At 38.0% G+C, this 24,013-nt stretch overlaps 1 protein-coding gene across 4 annotated transcripts in view; it reads right to left on the bottom strand.

Annotated features, from left to right (window-relative positions):
- LOC124805227 (very-long-chain (3R)-3-hydroxyacyl-CoA dehydratase) overlaps positions 1-24,013 on the bottom strand; it is a 166,998-nt gene that overhangs the window by 42,390 nt on the left and 100,595 nt on the right. For all 4 annotated transcript variants that reach the window (XM_047265728.1, XM_047265730.1, XM_047265727.1 and 1 more), the window contains exon 5: positions 15,448-15,568. In XM_047265728.1, coding sequence (XP_047121684.1) covers positions 15,448-15,568 — 121 coding nt within the window. The remainder of the gene's footprint in view (positions 1-15,447; positions 15,569-24,013) is intronic.

Below are 24,013 nucleotides of genomic sequence, written 5' to 3'. Positions count from 1 at the left end.
ACCACATGTAATTTCTTCCCATTTTGATGATGACTTAATTCACTTGTCCCTTGCACTGACACCCTTTGTTAGCGAGTTATGACTTGAAGCATTTTGCAGCACTGCCCGTGACACCATAGAATTCTAATTTATTTAAAAGGATGTTGTGGTTCACACAATTGAATGCCTTTGACAAATCACAGAAAATACCTGCTGCTTGTAACTTGTTATTTAATGAATTAAGTACATTTTCACTGTAGGTGTAAATAGCCTTCTCAATATCAGAACCATTCAGAAATCCCAACTGTGTTCTTGATAATATGTTATGCAGTCATGTGTGTGTGAGTTGCGTTTGTGTGCGTTAGTGAGTGAGTGAGTGTGTGTGTGTTTTTGTTGTCTAATTTTGATGAAGGCCTTTCTAGCTGAAAGCTATATTTGTGACAGTCTTTTTGTTGTACCTATCTGTGACTCTGCATCTCCACTATATAGTTAGTAGCAACTTTCCTTTTCACAATATTGTTACATTCCCTCCTGGATATTCCATTGCTTGATTAACATCCCAGAACAATATTAAGCAGGGAAATCTGGAATGAAGCCCTAGAGATGCAGAATGTAAATGAAAAATATTAAATGGATTACCAGTAAAATAATAGAACTGGGAAGGAAGCTACAGGCTCTGAGGCGGAGGGATGAAACTGAAAATTATAAAATGCTACAAAATAAGTATAGAAAAATAATATGAGAGGTAAAATCAAAAGCAATTAATGTTTACCATAATGAACTCAAGAAACAGGATAAAGGCAGCTTTGAATGCATTTAATGGCGAAAGATAGGAAAATGCTGGATCAAACAAACAGATATCAGGTCAATGAAAATAAACAACACAGTTGTTATAGATTGTAGAGAAAGGGCTACCATACTCAATGATAACTGTATAAATGTGGTGGGGAACTTAAAATTGGAAAGAAATAGTCAAAAAAGAAGGTTACTAAGTTATCACAAATATCAAGCAGAACCGTGTTCTTGAAACCAGTCAAAGAAGATGAACTGACGAAAACTATATGGAAACTGAAGTCCAAGAAATCCACTGATGATGGCAAAATATTGAATCATGTAATAAAACAAGTAAGTGAGCAAATGATCTCACCCAAACATCTCTTTCAGAAATGAAAGTTTTTCCAGAAAAACTGAAGATAAGCAGGGTGGTACCAGTGTACAAGAAAGGGGATAAAGATGGCCCCAACAAGTAAAGGCCAGCTTCACTGATATCAGGTTTCTCAAAAATCCTAGAAATGCTTATGTTGTTGTTGTTGTCTTCAGTCCCGAGACTGGTTTGATGCAGCTCTCCATGCTACTCTATCCTGTGCAAGCTTCTTCGTCTCCCAGTACTTACTGCAACCTATGTCCTTCTGAATCTGCTTAGTCCTTCTGAATCTGCTTAGTGTATTCATCTCTTGGTCTCTCTCTATGATTTTTACCCTCCACACTGCCCTCCAATTCTATTCAATACCTCCTCATTAGTTATGTGATCTACCCATCTAATCTCCAGCATTCTTCTGTAGCATCACATTTCGAAAGCTTCTATTCTCTTCTTGTCCAAACTATTTATCGTCCATGTTTCACTTCCATACATGGCTACACTCCATACAAATACTTTCAGAAACGACTTCCTGACACTTATATCTATACTCAATGTTAACAAATTTCTCTTCTTCAGAAACGCTTTTCTTGCCATTGCCAGTCTACATTTTATATCCTCTCTACTTCGACCATCATCAGTTATTTTGCTCCCCAAATAGCAAAACTCCTTTACTACTTTAAGTGCCTCATTTCCTAATCTAATTCCCTCAGCATCACCCGACTTAATTAGACTACATTCCATTATCCTTGTTTTGCTTTTGTTAATGTTCATCTTATATCCTCCTTTCAAGACACTGTCCATTCCATTCAACTGCTCTTCCAAGTCCTTTGCTGTCTCTGACAGAATTACAATGTCATCGGCGAACCTCAAAGTTTTAATTTCTTCTCCATGAATTTTAATTCCTACTCCGAATTTTTCTTTTGTTTCCTTTACTGCTTGCTCAATATACAGATTGAATAACATCGGGGAGAGGCTACAACCCTGTCTCACTCCCTTCCCAACCACTGCTTCCCTTTCATTCCCCTCGACTCTTATAACTGCCATCTGCTTTCTGTACAAATTGTAAATAGCCGTTCGCTCCATGTATTTTACCCCTGCCACCTTTAGAATTTGAAAGAGAGTATTCCAGTCAACATTGTCAAAAGCTTTCTCTAAGTCTACAAATGCTAGAAACGTAGGTTTGCCTTTCCTTAATCTTCCTTCTAAGATAATTCGTAAGGTCAGTATTGCCTCACGTGTTCCAATGCTTATGTATAATAGATTAGTTGATTATCTGGACAAATACAATGTTCTCCTACTATCACAGCACGGTTGCAGAAAGAGTAGATCTACAGAATCAGCAACTTCCAGTCTGACAGAATATATTATACAGTCCTTAGATGAAAAAGGAGTAGTACCTGCAATGTTTCGGGAGTAGATCTACAGAATCAGCAACTTCCAGTCTGACAGAATATATTATACAGTCCTTAGATGAAAAAGGAGTTGTACCTGCAATGTTTCGGGATCTCTCCAAAGCATTCAACACTATTTACCATGAAATACATAAAAGAAAATTGGAAAACTATAGTATTCGAGGGCAAGCAGTGAAGTGGATAGAAAGTCGCAAGGAGCGTTATCTGGTGAATAAGGTGGCTGTGGTAGTACTGAAATTTGTTTTGAGGTTAAAAATTGCTGTACTGACAGAGCAGTATGGGACGATTTTTGCACAAATCTTTCTCATACCAAGATCTTCAGTTATTATTAGACAAACCATTTCTCAACTGATGTTCAGTTCTTCTGCAATCATTTTCATGGATAATCTCCAATCAGATCATACGAGTTCACGCACCCTGGCCAAGTTGACATCCGTCTGTGAGGTTGATGGTCGTCCACTGCGGTCTTCATCTTCAACATTCGTTCTGCTTTCACTAAACATTTTGTGACAATGAAAAACTTGAGCTCTTGACATAACCTCCTCTCCAAAAGCCTTCTGAAGCTTACCGTAAGTTGTCGTGTTTTCACCCAATTTAACGCAAAAAGAAATGGCATACCGTTGCGCAATATTAAGCGGTTCCATTTCCGTATTAACTTATTACAGCACAACACACGACTGAGCAGGGTTGCCACATCTTGCAAAGAAAATCAGTCATTACTTTATTGTCATACCTCGTAGATGTTGAAAAGAAAGAGAAGACATTATTGTATACAGATGACATGACAACACTGAATAATGACCAAACTGTGGCACAGCTTGAGAAGAGCACACATATCTGCAAACACCACTGCTCAGTGGTGCCTGGAAGTTAGACTTGTTATAAACATAAAAGAGACTATGTAGGCAGTGTTCACAAATAAAGAGAACGTTGTGCACATGGGATTAGAGGTGGGTGAAAAAAGACTGGAAAAGAGTAGAATCCACTATATTCTTAGGATATTCTGTGGATAACAAGCTGAAATGGAAACAACATATAAATTCTGTCTGTAAGAAACTCAGCTCTGTCATATTTATAATGAGGCAGCTAGCAGAGTATGCAGACAAACAGCTTCTGTGTGCAATATACCACAGACTCTTCGAACCATACCTGCAGTAAGGACTGGTAGTGTGGGGAAAACTCAAACATTCAATAAATAAAAAGGGTGTTCACATTTTTAAAAAAGTCTGAATCATATTAAGAAGAAAGACTTCTGAAACATGCAGAAACTGCTTCAAAAGACTAGGCATTTTAACTTTTTCCTCCTTGTTCATACATAAGAGATATGGCAGATTGGACTACAAGAGCTAGTGTACACACCCACAACACATGGAGGAAGAATGACATAAGAAGCACACCCCACTGACTGACAATGCTTGATAAAGGACTCCCATACTCAGGTATTAAATTAAGAAGTCTGGCTAAAAAACTGTGAGACAATGTACTTGACACTAAGTTTTCCAAGAATATAAAAGACTATCTGGTGGAAAAGGAATTTTACAGTGTTGATGAGTACTACTCATATTAAATTTGTAAATATTGTTAATTACAATCAATGATATTGGAATAGGTAAGAACTATGGGATAATGAAGGATTTTTTTTTTTTTTTTTTTTTTTTTTTTTTTTTTTTTTTTTTTTTTTTTTTTTTTTTTTTTTACATGTCCTATATTACATGTATGTTCACTGTAAACCAAATAATCCTGCAGGATCAAATAAAATTCAATTCAATGCTGGGATTGTTCCCTTTAAAAGGGAAGTTTTCTTTCTTAACCTAGGCTTTCGATAATTTCTAATGACTACTCTGTCATCAACAGACCCTAATTCATTTCTACTATTGCTTAGTGTTGTTCAATATTGCTTTACAATTACTTGAGATAGGTAGGTATACTACACCTGACAGTTTTGTTTAATTGGTAGACTATTTGAAATTTGTTACGAAGTATTGTGTTACAGTGTTTAAGCCACTGGGTTCTTGCTCAAGTGGAATGGGCTTCAAATCATGGCATATATGCAGACAAGGGGGGAAAGGGGGGGGGGGGGTAGAAGAAAGAAAGAAATCCCGGATTTTCCCATTAAAAATACACTATGTCACAGATAAAAGTACGTTTTTCCCCTGTTAAGAGACTACTCTTTCATTCAGAGCTGTAAAACTTATCAATCCTTTGAATGATAAAGGTTTTATACACCGGGGTAGAACTTCTCTGCACTTTAGGAAACGAAACTCAACAAAAAACGAGTTTTGGAAGGATCTTTGCTATGTGGCAATGTGTACACTGCTTATTTTCCATTTTAAGAATTTAGAAATACGAATTCCACCAATTACATTCTGCATTTTCGTATTAAGAATGTATAAATATGAATTCCACCAAAAATAGCAGGGTAGCTCCAGAGGCACTGAAATCGAGATTGCAATGTGTTTGTGTCAGCCAATCGAAGTTCATATCACACTATCTCGCTAGCCAATGATAGCAGATATTTGGAGCGTACTAAACATTATGCAGTCAGCCAATAGCAACATCACTATTAAGTAGCATGAACACACAATTAGGAAATGTTAATGGTTTAAATTAATGTACTTAAACATATAATATTGGTTGTCAAACATGTTTTGCCATTTTTTCTGGGGGTGTGGTTACGAAGGATCCTAAAAGCACAGTAAATTGTAGCAGCTGAATATTTTTGACAAGCACGATTATAAATTTTACTGCTGTGCACCGAACATTTTGTGGGTTACCTGGATGAAAACACGTTCCGTCAAGCAGTCCGACTTTTTCATAGAAAAGTCAATTTTGTGTTAAATTACTAAAGAACTAACTTCATACTTTTTTTGAAGGATAATTATATTTTCTGCCATCATTATTACATAATTTGTAATCTATGAAAGAACTAAAATAAATATGAAAAACTAACCTTGAACCTTGGTCTTTTTTGCCAGAAAATTTTAAACAATGGCATATATGGCTGGTCCTCTGGCCCCAAAATTTTTCTAAGCAGCTAGTCTTCAAAGCTTTGAAGGAGAGGTACATGCTTTGTGATTAAAGGAGCTCATCGCATGTTCTCACTCAAAACATTCACAAAATTTTCCCGTGACCTGTTAGAAGCATAAATAGTTTCTTGTTACACAGCACTGTGTAGTCTTCGTCCTAAACCCTTTGATACATTTTGCTGTTGGAAGACACTTGTATAGGTACTGTGTTTTGTTGTAAATGGTAAAATTTTATTTGCAACTAAAGCTTTATTTTGATGTTATTCTCTTATTTATGATTTATGTTTTACTGCTGCAGTATTTTTCTGTAGTAGTAGGCTAAAGTAAAGTTCTTTGTTAGAGTATCAGTTCTTATCAGCCGAAAACACAAAAATTTAAATGAAAACTAAAACAATGAAAAACTCCTGTAATTCTAAAAGATTTCCGGATTTTTCCCAGATAAAAAAATTCCCATGTTTTCCCAGATTTCCCTGTTGTCCCAGGGTATACACACCCTGAAAACCCATTCTTGCCACAAAGATTTAGCCATAGCATAACTTGAAGAAAATGCAGAGATGAAATCTCTGGTGCTGCCCACTGCTGGGAGGACTTAAGATCCAGCACTGGGTGCTTACATCGTAGATAGTATAGACCACACATGGCTCATTATGCTGAAACCAACATCTTTATTAGCTGACTGGTGGCAGAATCCACTTACAAGTTACTTTTGGAATACAGTTCAATTAATCTTTATCTTAATAACAACATTTTCTGTAAATGATTCTTCACTACAATGATGAAATCTTGTCCATCGTTTGATTGTACCAAAAGGTATGTAACACAAAGTAATGTCTCTTCCCCAAGCAAAATTGTTTAGAAACATGAAAGAAGTTGGCAAACACATTTTTCAAGATGAAGTCAGGGAATTTATAGATTACCAAGCAGATGTGATTACTCTTGTATGAGAGAGTATTTATCTGTGCCTAAACATTATGAACTGAATGGGCAATTATTTATCTTTCTCATAAAAATATGAAACACTAATTGCAAGATTTCAAATTCCTTGTGAAAATATTTCAATGAGTTGAAAGTTAGGAATTATATTGGTGTTCAGAATGTAAATATCCAACTCACTTCAAGTGTTCTCCATAACCAACTTTTCTAATGTATAATGCTTCTTGATACTCTTTTGGTATCTGTACTGGATTAGGCAAAAGTCATAACATATATTATCCACTTATTTTGTTTAAAAAGTGGACATTATGGATAGAAGGACCCTTCATTTTTTTACAAAAAACATAATAAAAAATTTAATACATATTGTTGAGGAATAGCCAGAAAATTAAATGCTTCCTGCTAAACTAGTATTTTGTCCTCTACTCCTTTGGAAGTTGTGAACTACATGGATCTCAGCTTTTTGCCCTCTGTCAAGTGAGTTAAATTTTGGTTTCAGAACTTAAAATGGCAGAGATATGGGCACATGCAGTCTAATACATAACATTGGATGCCTCCTTGTTAGGACTGTGGCTGATCTTCCTTCAATATCCAGACAAGAACAGATGTGGGGATCAGTCATTGGAGGTTGCCTAATGGTCAGATGGGAGGCCATGATTCAATCAGTACCTATGCCGGACTCTCATCCAAGATGAGGATTTTCCTAGTAATTGTTGAAAGCACCTAATAAAAGCAGCTCATATTGGCATAAATGATGTGTGCTGCCTTTATTCACATTTAATTTAGATGGCAGGCTGAACTAGTGAAGACATGTAGCCTCACATGAAGAGTGGAGGCATTGGTGACGATTTCCAATGCCATTCCCAAAACCATTTGCAGTTCACTGGTTTGGAACCAAGTGGTGACCTCAGTGGCTCAGACAATCATGGAGGAGGATTTCTTGAACCTGCTTTTGGGTGGAGAACAACAGAGCTGCCCCCCCCCCCCCCCCCTCAATAATTCAGGCATGCACTACACATGTGGAGTTGCTACTTTTGTAGCAGGGTGTATGTGGTGTGCAAATTGATTTTTTTTAAGGAATCACTTCATAGGGCCAACAATCGGTCACATACCATAGCTCAAGAGAGTATTAGATCAGCCACTTTAAGAATAATGAACATTTGTCCTCCAAGGGTAAAATGTTAATACCATATTTAGTTAACTGCATGAGGATCCATAAGGTCCTGAAATCAGTTTCACCAATTAATTTTAATAATGCCCATGCCCACATACTTCCAAGAACTGAAAGGTGGCTAAAACAGTGCAATCTTAAACGCCGACTGAAAAATATATCGCAAAGGCAGGCTGGAAGCCAATGGTGGTTGTAGATTTACTGCTGCGAAGAACTTGATCATGTCTGCTGAGAATATTAATTCTGGGTGTGATGGTAAGAATTATTAAAAGTTTGTCAAATATGGTAGCCTGATGCTTTTATAGACCACCTGCCCCAGGAGATGCAGTGGCAGAGACACACAAATTCTTAAACTTTCTATGCTAATTAGGAAAGTTATAGAATGGGAGACTAAATGATTAAAAGAGGTGCCAATAACAGGGATTAGTACGTGATCGATTTAAACATATATTCTGACAATTGCTTTGAGCAGTTATTTAGAAAACCAACTTGTGACCAACTGATGACAAAGATGCCATTACAGATACATCATAAGCCTGGATTGTGGACGGAAACTGCCCATGTCCTATTTCAAAATGGAACTATCCACAGGTTTGCCGTAAGAAATTTAGGGAAACCAAAGAAAATCTGCATCTGCATGGCCAGGTGTAGATGTGAACGCCAATCCTCCTGAGTAACAGCCCAATGACTTAAGCACTTTACCATCACACTTGATAACGACACAAGTATTCCACCAACCAAATTAAACCTACTAAAGAAATATACATACCCACCAAATGCTATCATAAAGAGTGATTTACTAACAGAAGAAATTTTCTGAAAAGTTACGTAACAGTATAAATGACTTATTATTAAACTGATGCTTATTACTGAAACTACAATCACATGGGACATCAAACAAAATTTGTGACTTGACACAGGATGTCTTGGTCAGGAGGACACAGCACGATATCTTGGACAGAGAGTCATCCAACAGATGTCAAAGAAACTTTAGACATATCCCAGATAAATGTACTGAGAACCTTGCTGTTCATGTTGATCATTTATGACCGATAGACACTGTTAATAATGACGAATAACATCAAGACTTTCTGTAGCCCTGGACTATCGAATAAAAAAAATAATAAAATAAATAAAAAAATTTAAAAAATACTGTACAAATATTACAAATATCCAAAGTGGTGCAAAGATTGTAAACTTACTTTAAATGTTAACATTCAAGGACTACATCATCAATGAGTAATGAGTGGAATCAGTCAAACACAGTTTTTGGAGATATGAAATAGAATGATTACTCACACTCAGTAAAGCAGAAGGCAGGCTTCGGTTCATTGGTAGGATACTGCATATATGGAGTCAGCCTAAAAAGAAGCACTCTTGTGCTCTAGAATACTGATAAAATATGTGGAGCCATTACAAGATTAGACTAACAGGGGAAATTTAATGTATACAAAGAAGAACAGCTTGAACAGTCACAAGCGTTGGCAGTGTGGACACCAAAAGCAGTCAGGAAGGCTGCTTCTGCCCCAGAAAGAGTGTGCAGGAACTGTGGATTGCACTCTACAAGTACCAGAGAAATCACAGAGTAAACATTTTTTATTCAGCATGACTTCTATACAATACATCAATGCCAGCATCCCGACGGCATGTATGGTGATCCAGGTAGTGGTGTACTACCGCAGCATAACTCGCTGGTGGTACACGTGGCCTGTAGCAGCAGGTGTGTACACTACACAGCAGTTTGCCGTCACAGTGGGAGAGCAGCAGCTGTTAAGCGGTCTGGAAGGCGTCGGCCTGGCAGTTCTCAAGTTTGTGTTGAACTGCTGACACCTCCCAACCACTGTTCAGGTGCCCAGCATGGAACCCAGGACCCTTGAAGACACTCTTAGTATCGGATGATGACACTCTGAATGTGACCTCCAGTCGGCAGCAGCGGCTAGAGATCCAAGACCATCAGGTCTAGCTGGTGGCTTATAGACTAGTGACTAGCTGATGAGGCTGTCTGATTAGGTTGAAACTGTGCAGTCAGCTGGCATGGAGAAGACTTTCAAGGAGTTGGTTGAAGTCTAAAGTCCCGGAGCCAGTCGAAGGACAGGTACTAGGGCTACCTTACCTTAGCTTAGCGATGAGCATTTATAGTTGCTCTGGCCAGCTATGTTGTGATAGGAGCCTCCTTCATATCTAGTAGTAAGTGGAGTGTTGGGTCATGCCATACGGAAACCCAACCCACTATGGCAGACTGCTGTATTGCAGAATGATACACCAGCATTATTTTATCACCCAGCAGCAGGAATCTGTAGGCATCTCACTTGCACGCCCCTAGAATGGTTGCGAAGTGTGGTCTGCAGTTGATGCTTCAACAACATGGATACAAGAAATGTTGCCTGCACTGCCTCCACAGGTCCCTTATTTGCAACTGTAAGTATTTCGTCCCTACCCACAATTCCAAAAAAAAGCAGGTAGGTGCTGACAGGTGTAAAAGTGCTACCAAACTATCAGTTGAATAAGTCATGGTTGCAAAATGCAAACATGAATTATTTACAGAAGAATGGAAAAAACTGGTAGAAGCCAACTTCAGCAACGATCAGTTTGGGTTCTTGAGAAGTATAGGAACACGCCAGGCAGTACTGACTCTACGACTTCTTTTAGAAGCTAGGTTAAGGAAAGGCAAACCTATGCTTATAGCATTTGTTGATTTGTAGAAAAGTTTTGACAATGTACACTGGAATACTCTCTTTTAAATTCTGAAGGTAGTTGGCATAAAATTAAGGGAGCAAAAGGCTATTTGCAGCTTGTACAGAAACCACATGGCAGTTATAAGGGTCAATGGGCATGGAAGGGAGGCACTGGTTGAGAAGGTAGTGAGACGGAGTTCTAGCCACTATCGCCGATGTTATTCAGTTTGTACACTGAGCAAGCAGTGAAGGAAAACAAATAAACATTTGGAGAAGGAATTAAAGTCCAGGGAGAAGATTTAAAAACTCTTAGGTTTGCCAATGACATTGTAATTCTATCAGAGACAGCAAAAGACTGGGAACAGCAGCTGAACAGAATAGACAGACTCTTGAAAGGTGGATATAAGATGACCAAGAGCAGAAAAAGGATAACGGAATATGTTCAAATTAAAACAGGTGATGCTGAGGGAATCAGAATAGGAAAAAGAAACTTAAAGTAGATGAGTTTTGCTATTTGGGTTGAAGTAAACTGGCAATTGCCAGAAATATTTTTCTGAAGAAGAGAAGTTTTTCATCATCAAATGTAGATTTAAGTGTCATGAAGTCTTTTTTGAAAGCATTTGTATGGAGTGTAGCCATGTATGGATGTGAAACATGGACGATGAACAGTTCAGCCGAGAAGAGAAGCTTTTGAAATGTGGTGCTACAGAAGAATGCTGAAGATTAGGTGCGTAGCTCATATAACTAATTAGGAGATACCGAGTAGAACTGGAGAGAAAAGAAATTTGTATCACAACCTGACTAGAAGAAGGGATCGGCTGACTGGGCACATTCAGAGACATCAATGGATCACCAATTTAGTACTGGAGGGAAGTGTGGTAGGTAAAATTGTAGAGAGATGCCCGAGATGAATACAGTAAGCAGTTTCAGAAGGATGTAGGTTGCAGTAGTTATTCGGAGATGAAGAGGCTTGCACATAACAGAGTAGCATGGAGAGCTGCATCAAACCAGTCTTCGGACTGAAGACCACAACACCAACAAAAACTTCCACAGATGTTAAAATTTTTTTTAAAGCATTTTAAGCCTTTCAGTATGTTACAGCTCTGCTGACAGGCTTGTGCCTAGCCTGAATTTTTGTCTGCCAAAGTATGCAGTCAGCTTTGAAACTTTGCTACGAAGTAACAGATGGACCCATTTCCAGTCATATTAAATTTAAGCTCACTTCTTTCTGCATATAAGAATGACACAAAAGATTATTGTTCCTTACTTATGTTTAAGTCCTTTTGGTAGGATGAAATTTTCACAGCCTTTTGTTAACATTTCATGATGAATCTCATGATTGACATTTTGTAGAATAAAGTTGTAGAGCTCAGTCATGACCACATTTTAATACAATGTAGCCTGTCATACTTTCAATACAACCTATAAATTATAATGATGTCATACTCACTGAAACACATTTTGTGAAATTTTCTGCTGAAAATTTCTGCAACATTGGCAAGGAAAATTAAGTCATGGTACTAGTTGTCACATGTCGCATACTGTTAAATGTTGCATTTAGTACCCAAAGAAGGAGTTAGATTATGAATCAAAGATTCCAAAAAATGCCTTTTCGTAGGACAGCTTACATTAGTGAATGGAAGAAACGGGGTTACAATGTATACAGGAAACCCACACAAATTGACCTCTACTTCAACTGACAACAACAACTAAGGAAGAGGTTGAAGATTAAACAGGGAAAGAAACAAACAAAACAAAGAATTGCTGTATGCTTTCCACTGGTCCAATCATTGAAAGATTGGTAGACTTCTATGGAGCCACAGTATCCAATGTATTTCCCTCCTACCAACAGAGATGCAAAGGCATCTTCTTAATGATGAAGATGATCTAGGTCTTTGAAGTTGGTTGCATACTGCATTCATTTTTAATATAGTATTTCTTATGTAGAGCAGACTATTAGTTGAGGAGAAATGTGAGGAACATCAGCAACACACTCAACTAAAATAACCAGTCACCAGTCACTGCTGATGAAGTGAAAAATGATGACACCAGTATTGTACTGCAGCCGCCAAGTTTCTGGGACTGTGTAATTAAGGAGTGTATGTAAACAAAGATGTCAGAAAACCTAATAAAATGAGATGGGGGTTTCAAATTAAACTAGGCTTGACACCACTAATACTTCACTGTTTATTTTGAGTCCAGGTAGCAAGTACACTTAAGTGTCAGTTGTCGAAATACTACACATTAGAAAGTAATTAACAACTTGGAGCTACAATGAAAGCAAACCATTGCCTAAGTATGTCTTTGTGGCAGCTTTCAGCAATGCTGTGATTGATCTCTGGTACTGCAGAAGAAACTGAAATGACTCAGATGGAAGGTAGCAGCTGCTAGGACAAAAATAAAGTGCACATTTACTAGTGTGGAAAACCAGGAGGACAACATGTCACTGTCTGTAGCTCTTGCAGATGATAAAATATCTGTCCTCCCCTTCAGAATGCAGCACATTCATACCAACACACTGCTGCTTTGTCCCAAATGAGTAATAAAAGTGAGTTAAAATAATACTGATAATTATAATTAAGATGCCATTTCAGCAGCAATTAGCTACAGCATTTAGTTTATTAAATTACACAAATTGTAATACATTCTAGAATAATATTACTGTCATGAATGTTAGAGACTACATATGCACATAATACGTAATCCTTATTTAGTTTCATCATGTGACGAGTCGGAGCAGTTGAACGGAACGGACAGTGTCTCGAAAGGAGGATATAAGATGAACATCAACAAAAGCAAAACGAGGATAATGGAATGTAGTCTAATTAAGTCGGGTGATGCTGAGGGAATTAGATTAGGAAATGAGACACTTAAAGTAGTAAAGGAGTTTTGCTATTTGGGGGAGCAAAATAACTGATGATGGTCGAAGTAGAGAGGATATAAAATGTAGACTAGCAATGGCAGGGAAAGCGTTTCTGAAGAAGAGAAATTTGTTAACATCGAGTATAGATTTAAATGTAAGGAAGTCATTTCTGAAAGTATTTGTATGGAGTGTAGCCATGTATGGAAGTGAAACATGGACGATAACTAGTTTGGACAAGAAGAGAATAGAAGCTTTCAAAATGTGGTGCTACAGAAGAATGCTGAAGATTATATGGGTAGATCACATAACTAATGAGGAGGTATTGAATAGAATTGGGGAGAAGAGGAGTTTGTGGCACAACTTGACAAGAAGAAGGAACCTGTTGGTAGGACATGTTTTGAGGCATCAAGGGATCACAAATTTAGCATTGGAGGGCAGCGTGGAGGTTAAAAATCGTAGAGGGAGACCAAGAGATGAATACACTAAGCAGATTCAGAAGGATGTAGGCTGCAGTAGGTACTGGGAGATGAAGAAGCTTGCACAGGATAGAGTAGCATGGAGAGTTGCATCAAACCAGTCTCAGGACTGAAGACCACAACAACAACAACAACAACAACAACGTGACTAGTCAGATTTCAAAGTTAAATATTCTTGTGGGAAATGGTAAAATTACTAGAATATATTGAAGGAAGTCTTTAATATGAAAATTATCAGGAAAACAAAAATTTGAAGTACATATTTTCTTCTTCCATTCAACCCAACTTCAAACACTGAAAAAAGGTTAGAAATGGAAAACTGAAAAAATTAAAAGTTCTGGTAACTCGGGTTAATTCAATACAATATGAGAAGTTGTACAGGTACATGATTAGTTTAAAAGAATACTGTTCCGGAAAAGTAATATAGTCAATTGTCTGTTGCTTCAGAGATGATAATGGGAAGTCCACAATGGAATAAGAGCAGTATAAAAGGATAGATTACAAATCATGACAGAGGTGGTATTGAGCTGTAGTCAGGCATATTGAAAAAGAATGCTAGAAATATTTGGCCTTCAGACAATGACCTCTTTAGAAGTAGAAAAAACACATATTCACAAAAGCACAATTCACACACACACACTTGGCCACTGTGTCATCAAGCTCTAGATTGGTACTCAGCACCTGGAAATGACAGTAGCCATGTGTGTGCGAGTTGTGCTTGTGTGACTGGGTGAGAGTTTTCTACTTTTGAAGGAGGACTGTGTCCAAAAGCCAAATGATTTAAGCATTCTTTTTCACTGTACCTGTGTGTGACTCTCTCCTCCACTATGTAGTCTCTAGCAATCTACCCTTTCCATATTGTTGCTGCTGATGTCTCTTCCAGATTCATGTTCTGACAAATCCTTAAATTCATCGAAAAACCCATTAAATTTCAGTCTTATTTTTGCACTTCAGATATGGTCTTCTCATTGTCTTGGAACTGTGGGCACTTTCTTGCAACACAATTCATAACTTCATTTATTATTTTATCTTTCTCAGCAATGCTGAGAAATTTTAAGCTTTTGTACTTAGGTTTTAAAAATGTTGCGAGTTTGTGTGTCATTATTTCTCACTTATTGATCAAAAGTGATTATGCTGCAATTTTAAATTTATTATCAATAGGATTTTGTCTTCAGTCTGTTCGAAACAGTACATCAGTTTAATCTTTCACAATACATAGATGCAGTGTAGGTGTTTTATATGGCTTTGAGGTTACAGAAGGTGTTGTCAGAGCGCTCATTATATCTCGCCAACCTTTTTCTGTTAACTGAATCACTGAAATTAGAATTTTTCTTGGATAATATTGCTAGAACCTGAAACACTGCTACAACATTTGAACCTTTGTTGGTAACAAATATGGTGTTCATCAGAGATAAGACACCATCAAGAGTGCCCCAGGGAAACTATTAAGTCACTGACTGTTGGTGACCCTCCTGCATCTCTGGAAACATTCCTCATCTCTCCAGAAACAGCTTCGCACCTCAAAGTGACAGTTTTCTTTCAATTTCTTGGAATGGTGGTTGGATAACGTACCTTAGCACTCACTGTACCATGCACGGCTGCTGCATCAATAAGGAACTGCACGGTTACAAGAAATCCATCTCCATACTCACCTTTAAAAGCTAAAATGTAAAATCAGGAAGAGGGGTATTGACCTTCAATCTTGATTTACCCTATAGGTTGATAAGGTAAAAAATGAAAACACAATTAAAATGAATATTTTTATGGTTACCTTTTCTGTATCCCATTTCTTCTTTTTGCAATTTGTCATAAAGATCTGGATAATCTCCTCTGATATCTCTTGGGGTGTCATCATCAACATCATCTTCTGACTTCCAACGATCAAAATCAATCTGAAAAATTAGAAACAAATACGTTTTAATTTTTTGACAGTTAGTATAGCGAAGGAGCTGAAATTTTGCAGACATTGGATTAGAAGTGAGCTACTTGATACAAAGAAAAAAATCTGATCTAATTAATATCAATTCCAAATTGAACTGTCAAGGAACATCATGTTCACTTCCTGTAATTCACAGCATGATATGGTAATTGCATCTGCGTCAATGGCATCCAAGGTGAAACATTTTTTTCCAGGAATAATCTACTTGCATTATTAGAAATATCTTCAAGTACACCTATAATTAGTGCAGTAATGTAGTACTACGTTAGTTGTAGAATGTAAAATTTCATTGCTGGAAATGCCACACTTATTGAAATACTCTGGACTGTTACACTGTGACTGAACAAATTTCTTGTTGAAACCCAGTGTTTCCCCTCATCTGTGCAGGACCTCTTCATTTTTGATACATCTTTTTTGTTTCATATACGTTCCAAAATTTTAAAAAAATATTTGTGTGTGTGTTTTCTTAACTAATATCAGATATGGTGGATAGTGTCATTATGACGCCCAGAGCTTCCCACATAAACAATGGCACATTGCGCTCATTCATTCAGACATCATAGTCTGTAAATTCCAGCATGAAGGTTTGAAGTTATGTGTGAAGTATGCTGTCAGTCACTAAGTCCCCATATACTCAAGCACTGGATGAAATAGTCTGGGTATTTGCACAGTGAGTTGCACTGCCTCAGGACATGCACACAGTTTCTACGTCTATACCCACATTTATTTATTTACACATACATACCTACACACATAGCAATATTTATAAACCAATTGCTAATTTTAAAAACTGAAGACAGTGCTACACTGGTCTACACTGGTATACATTAAAAGAATATTAAGCAAAAGAAATAAAGCTGAAGATGACATTATAAGCAACCTTAGGCCAATATTTGGCAATCACAATGACTCCAGAGCTTGCGAACATCATTTCATCAATGATAGACCATGCAGGACATATTCTACATTGGTATAAGTACTCCACAGCTTGTTGAACTCCACAGGAGAGGAGGAGGAGGAGGAGGAGGAGGAGATTAATGTCTCATTGACAATGAGGTTATTAGCGAGAGAGCACAAGCTCATATTAGGAAATGATAGAGAAGGAAAGCAGTCCTTTTGAAGGAAACATCCTGCCATTTGCTGTATGTGATTTAGGGAAATCATGGAAAACTTAAATCAGGATGGCCGGATATGGGTTTGACGCATTGTCCTCCCAAACGGGAGTCCGGTGTGCCAACCACTGCATTACCCACTTGGTCTTGAGCTCCACAGTCACAAAGGGTTGTTGATATGGGATAACCGCATTTCTGCAAACTGTCTTTCGATCTTGCAGCCCTAGTTCTGAGCCAGTTCAGAGTTTTCCACATGGGCCATTCTTCAGTGAAACCAGCAGCTAAATTTTCCAATGGTGTCATCCAATGGTGTTCATTGAGCCTCTTTCACACTATCTCTATACTGTTCCACTCTCAAACAGCAAGCCGGAAAAACAAAACTGAATTCTTTACATGTGATCTCCAATTTCGCTCATTTTATTATGACAATCATTTACCCTGTGTAGGTAAGTGATGACAAAATATTTTCACATTTAGAGGAGGAAGGTGCGATTGGTATTTCATGAAAAAATCGTACTACAACAAATAACGCCTTTGCTTCAATAATCGACATCTACATAGATACTCTGCAAATCACACTTAAGTGCCTGGCAGAACATTCATCGAACCACCTTCACAATAATCTTTATTATTCTAATCTCGAACAGCGTGTGGAAAAAACAAACACATCTTTCCATGCGATTTCTGATTTCCCTTATTTTATTATGATGATAATTTCTCCCCCTGAAGGTTGGCATCGACAAAATATTTTCACATTCAGAGGCAAAAGTTGATGATTGAAATTTCATAAGAAAATTCTACCGCAGCAAAGAATGCCTTTGTTTTAATGGTGTTCACCCCAAATCCTGACACTCTGCCCCCTATTTTGCGATAATATGAAATGTGCTGCTCTTCTTTGAACTTTCTTGATGTACTTCATTAATTTTATGTGGTAAGGATCCCAGACCGCGCAGTACTCCAAAAGAGGATTGACAAGCATAGTGTAGGCAGCCTCTTTAGTAGATCTGTTACATTTTCTAAGCATTCTGCCAATAAAACACAGTCTTTGGTTGGCCTTCCTCACAATATTTTCTGTTTGTTCATTCCAGTTTCAGTTGTTTGTAATTCCTAGGTATCTAGTTGAATTTATGACCTTTAGATTTGACTGATATGTCATGTAACTGAAGTTCAAGTTTCCTTTTATCACTCATCTAGATCACCTCACACTTTTCATTATTTAGTGTCAGTTGCCAATTCTTGCACCATAAAGACATCTTTTCCACATTGTTTTTTAATTTGTTTTGATATTTTGATGACTTTACTAGACGATAAATGACAGCATTATCTGCAGACAACCTAGACGGCTGATCAGATTGTCTCCTAAATCATTTATATAGATAAGGAACAGCGGAAGGCCTATAACACTACCTTGGGTGTAACGTCACAAGTCAATATGCAATAGCATTTATTGCACTACTTTGAAGTACAGCTCATAGCTTTGGAGCCATTGGTGGTGATAGAAACAGCCGCTTGTATCTTAGTGTGACACATTCGCACCTGTCGCTAGCCTAGTCATGGGAAGTGGTACCTGTGCCAATTCGAGCGACAAAATATTCAACCTCTAAGAATCTAAATAAACTATATTTAATATTATTCAATTTAGTTAAAAGTCAATATACTGCCCTTTGTTATTAAAAAGAAGATTGTCTAAAAATCTCGGCTTTCTAGCTGGCATACTTCCAGAGTTAGAGGTAATTACCTAAAACACCCCAAACGGACACTTGTAAGATTAAAGTCAGTTAGGATTCATAACAGTTTGTCTTTTAGTATCATTTCAAATCATTACTGGAGTTCACAAAATGTTAAGTCAATTTGTTTGAATTTTCATAATTAAAAATGTTAACTATTTTTCATTTTCATAATATAAAATTCAGAAAAGATCAATATTTGTTTAATGTGTTGTTGTATGAGAAAATGAGAATGAGTGAGAGAGTTTATGTGGAACATATGTAAAGATTCAATATTATATGATGTACAGCATTATGTAACTGTGTCATGGGAAATCTGTGTTTTCCCCACCTTGCTGATCACATATGTCTAAGGCTACTTGCTTTTGTAAGAAGGCAGCCAGAATAGTCATTTGTAGAGTAATAGTTTTCTAAATAAATTCCCAGATTAGTTTTCTTTTCGTTTGGTTTTGTTTTAAACATTTTATTAATATTTGCATGGCCGTGCGGTCTAACGCAGCTTTTTGGGCGGGAAGGAGCACCTGTTCCCCGGCACGAATCCACCTGGCGGATTTGTGTCGAGGTCCGGTGAACTGGCCAGTCTGTGGATGGTTTTTAGGCGGTTTTCCATCTGCCTCGGCGGATGCAGACTGGTTCCCCTTATTCCGCCTCAGATACAATATGTCTGTGATTGCTGCGCAAACAAGTTGTCCACGTACGCGTACACCACCATTACTCTACCACGCAAACATAGAGGTTACACTCGTCTGGTGTGAGACGCTCCCTCGGGAGTCCACCGGGGGCTGAACCGCAGAATAACCCTGGGTTCGGTGCGGGGCAGCGGAGGGGGAAGTGGACTGCGGTAGTCGTCGTGGGGTTGTGGACCACTGCGGCTGCAGCAGGGACAGAGCCTCTCCGTTGTTTCTAGGTCCCCGGTTAACATACAATACAATATTTGCATGACGAAGTGACAAATGCATCTGTGAAGTATGATTGGCGTAAGACAGTTTTAGCGTGAGAAAGAAGTCTAAGGATTGTTTTGATTGGCTGGTCATGCTGATCAACCAATCAGAGTTTAGCAGTTCCCATGTATTGCAAGTAGGGTGGCTCGCGGAGTATATATGTAGATGTAGTTATAGGCCCTGGAAGGAGCAGCATTCAGTCAGTTGCTGGCTAGCTATTGGACGTGCAGGTCATGTTGGAAGTGTCCGTCTACATTATGAATAAAATGAAGAAGTTATTGGTTTTTCGCGTCTGGATTGTACTGCTGTGAAAGTACTTGCATTTATGGACAGATTGTGAAAATCTGAGCTTTGTGAAGTGATCTGTTGTAAAGATAAACATGTGTGAACTTTCGGCCTTTGTAGAATTCCGCGTGGCATGTTTCATATTCGTCTGTGGAATATTTGGTGAGCAATTTCTTTATTAAAAATCCACTGAAAAAGGACCGAATGTGAAACTTTTATATTGTAGCAGAGTAATGACTGTAAATCACATAATAATTTGGGTCGGACTTAAGTACATTCCTGGCTGCCTTGTGTATATACTGGGTTGTATGAACTCTAAGCTGAGGTCAGCGATATTATTCGTTAATTAAATACGGGCTGGTGACAAGTGTTTAATTTTGAACCTAAAGAAATAGAAGAACTTGTTGCAGAATTTTGCCATTTTTCTAAAGAGATGCAATCGTCCTCCACCTGAAATTATAAGATATTACAGGATAGCTTGCTACCAGAGTTTATGCGGACTTTGCAAACTTAAGTATTGACAGTGTTTTTCTTCAACGCTGCTTTTAACATTGTCTGGACAGTGTCTAAGATGCAGAGAAACGGCTGATGATCAGATGCCGTACTGAGGTAGGTGGAACTTTTGAAGTACAAACTACGACGAGAGACAGTGAGCAAACATTTACGCAACGCAATGCGATGCGACTTATAGCCCACTATGCTGCATGGGGAACACCTGAAATCACTTTTGTTTTACTCGATGACTTTCTATCAGTTACTAAAAACTGTGACCTCTCTGACAGGAAATCATGCATCCAGCCACATAACTGAGACAATATTCCATAAGCACGCAATTTCACTACAAGCTGCTTGTGTGGTTCTGTGCCAAAAGCCTTCTGGAAATCTAGAAATACAGAATCAATTTGAAATCCCTTGTCAATAGCACTCAACACTTTGTGTGAGTAAGAACTAGTTGTGTTTTGCAAGAACAATGTTTTCTAAATCCATGTTGACCGTTTGTCTAGAGACTGTTCTCGTTGATATAATTAATAATGTTCAAACACAATATATGTTCCAAAATCCTGCTGAATATCAACATTAATGATAAGGGCCTATAATTGACTGGCTTACTCCTAGTACCTTTCTATAATATTGGTGCATCTGTGCACTTTTCAGTCTTTGGGTACGGATTTTTCGTCAAGCGAGTGGTTGTATATTATTGTTAAGTGTGGAACTACTGCATCAGCTTAATCTGAAAGGAACCTTATTAGTATACAGTCTGGACCGGGAGACTTGCTTTTATTAAGTGATTTCAGTTGCATCACTACTCCGAGGATATCTACTTCGAAATTACTAAAGTTGGCAGCTGTTCTTGTTTTGAATTCTGAAATATTTACTTTGTCTTCTTTTGTGAAGGAATTCTGGAATGCTGTGTTTAGTAACTCTACTTTGGCAAAGCTGTCATTGACAATATTTCCATTGCTATCATGCAGAGAAGGCATTGATTGTGTCTTGTCACTAGCATACTTTACATGCAACCAGAATCTCTCTGGATTTTCATTTGAGGCAAAGTTTCATTGTGGAAACTATTATAACCATCTTGCATTGAAGTCTGCGATAAATTTCAGGCTTCTGTAAAAGTTCACTGATCTTGGAGATTTTGTGTTCGTTTACATTTGGCATGACTTTTTCGTTGTTCCTGCAACAATGTTCCAACCCATTTTGTGTCCCACATCTGGTCTACACTTATATTATTAATTTGAAAGGACTGGAGATTGTCTCTCAGGAAGGCATCAAGTGAATTATCATCTCCTTTTCTGAATAGGTATATTTTTCGCTTATTTTTTGAGAATTTGGGGGTTACAATATTCAGTCTTGCTATGACAACCCAGTTTTGATGGGCCAGGATCAAGCTTTTCTATTATATTTTCAAAACTTTCTGGTGTTAAAAAAATCATGTCATTCATTGTGAATTTCTTTAATTTGTTTTGCTGCAATCTTTTCACTTTCAAGAAGTCCATCCCATTACTTCTCTTGATCTATTTTTGAATAATGGTTTTTATCTCGGTATATTTAAGCACATTTGGAAAACAACCTTCCTGAAGAACTGGTTTATAATAATAGACAGATGTTGTGAAACAATATCAGAATCACCCTTGATTACAGACAGGGGTAATACATCTGACAATATCAAATAAAGGACAAACTAGGGTGAAATAATGACAATATTGAAAAGGACAGTTGCTACTCGCCAAAAAATGGAGATGCTGAGTTGCTATCTGTGACTCAGCGTTTCTGGTATATGGGGAGTAACAACTATCCTTTTCAATATTGTCACATCTAACAGTGTAATTTTTTCCATGTCTCTTTGATGATTTTTCAAATTGTTGAAAGATGTGTTCTAATTGTTTTACAAGCATATGAAATGTATGTTGTCCCGATCAGCAGTCATGTCTACACCCAATGTTATTGCATTTAAGAAGAATTCACTGAAACCATCTGACATCTGAACAAGATTAACTAGGTATGTCATTTCCAAATCCTTTAAAATCTCTTAACTTATGAATTTGGGATCTAGTTGTGACTGAAAAACAGACCTCACTGCTTTTGTCTCCTTTCTGTACTGGAGTTTGAGTTTCACTTTTGGTGTAATCCATTCACAAGTTATTGTTTACTTCCTTTTGCCAAGTTTTGGAAGCAACAGATTCACTGAATACATTTAGAAAACAATTTAAGAACTTGATAATTTTTGTTATATGGTCAAAGGTGCTAGAATTATTTAAATTCAAATTTTATCCACACTTATGATCAAAACTTAACGACTTTAGTTTCAGTTTTGATGCTACACATACAAGCCTGGCAATACTAGCCTTTTTTAACTTTAATGAATGGACCATTAAAAGGCTGGAATGGACAATAACAATAAGCAGCCTATTAAAACAGAAATAAACAAGAAGATTTGAAAAAGAGTTTATGATTCGATACTTTGCCTATTGCAACTATTTGTGTGGGTCATTTGGAAGAGAGATTTACAAGAAATGTATTTAAAAGTAGAAGGAAACTTTTCCTATCTTTCAGAACTGTGAGTTCCTTCCTTCAGGAAGGAAAAAGGAATAGGTTGCAGAATGTTGGCTAGGAGAGTCAAGTTGTTCAAATTCATGTTATGAGAGACCCATATCTCTAAGAACCAACAGTTCCAAAATACAGAAAAAACATTTTTCTTCTTTTAAATGTATCTGTTGGCAGTACTTTGAAATTTGTTTTCTGAAGGTAGGAATCAACTAACTACTCTGTTCGCATATAATTTTACAGTTTTCTCTAATGAATTTTGATAGCATTAAGGTTGGTTGGTTGGTTTGTGGGGATCAAAGGGACCAGACTTCTACGGTCATCGGTCCCTTTTCCAAATACTAAAAACACCCACAGAGAATAAAAACGATTAACAGAATAGATCACAGACGACACAGAACAAGAGAAACTTAAACAAAGACAAGACAAAACGAACTAAAATCACACAGAGTGTGACGGTGATTGGCCGACCATAGAAATAAAAAAGGAAAAGCCAACCACATAGAAACACATTAAAAAATCAGACTAAAATCGTAGGCCATAGGCCAGAATCAACACAAAAGGACATAACAAACACTCAGATTAAACGATAAAAACCCCCTGCCCGAATAAAACGTAAAACTAAGCCAGCCATAGCAGGGTCATCAGTTAAAAGGGCAGGGAGCGTATCAGGCAGCGCAAATGTCTGCCTGACCACAGCTAAAAGGGGGCAGGCCAACAAAATGTGGGCCATTGTCAAAGCCGCTCCGCAGCAACATAGACGAGGGTCCTCCCGGCGCAGTAAATAACTGTGTGTCAGCCAGGAGTGGCCAATGTGGAGCCGACAAAGGACTACTGAGTCCCTGCGGGTGACTCGCAGGGATGACCGCCACGCAGCTGTCGTCTCCTTGACGGCACAGAGTTTATTATGCGTGGTCAGTTCACGCCATTCATCGTCCCATAGCACAAAAACTTTGCGGCGTAAGACTGCCCTCAAATCAGTCTCTGGGAGGCCAACATCCAGAGATGGTTTACTGGTGGCCTCTTCCACCAGGCGGTCAACATTTTCATTGCCGGGTATCCCAACATGGCCCGGGGTCCAAACAAAGACCACAGAGCGGCCGCAACGGGCAAGAGTATGCAGGGACTCCTGGATAGCCATCACCAGACGAGAACGAGGGAAACACTGGTGGTCGAGAGCTCGTAAACCGCTCAGGGAATCGTTACAGATCACGAAGGACTCACCTGAACAGGAGCGGATATATTCTAGGGTACGAAAGATGGCGACCAGCTCAGCAGTGTAAAC

This window comes from Schistocerca piceifrons, chromosome 7 (genome assembly GCF_021461385.2).
Source record: "Schistocerca piceifrons isolate TAMUIC-IGC-003096 chromosome 7, iqSchPice1.1, whole genome shotgun sequence".
In the NCBI taxonomy this organism is placed as follows: Eukaryota; Metazoa; Arthropoda; class Insecta; order Orthoptera; family Acrididae; genus Schistocerca; species Schistocerca piceifrons.
Note: the sequence above shows the minus strand (reverse complement) of the source record. Positions and strands in the feature narration are given on the sequence as shown.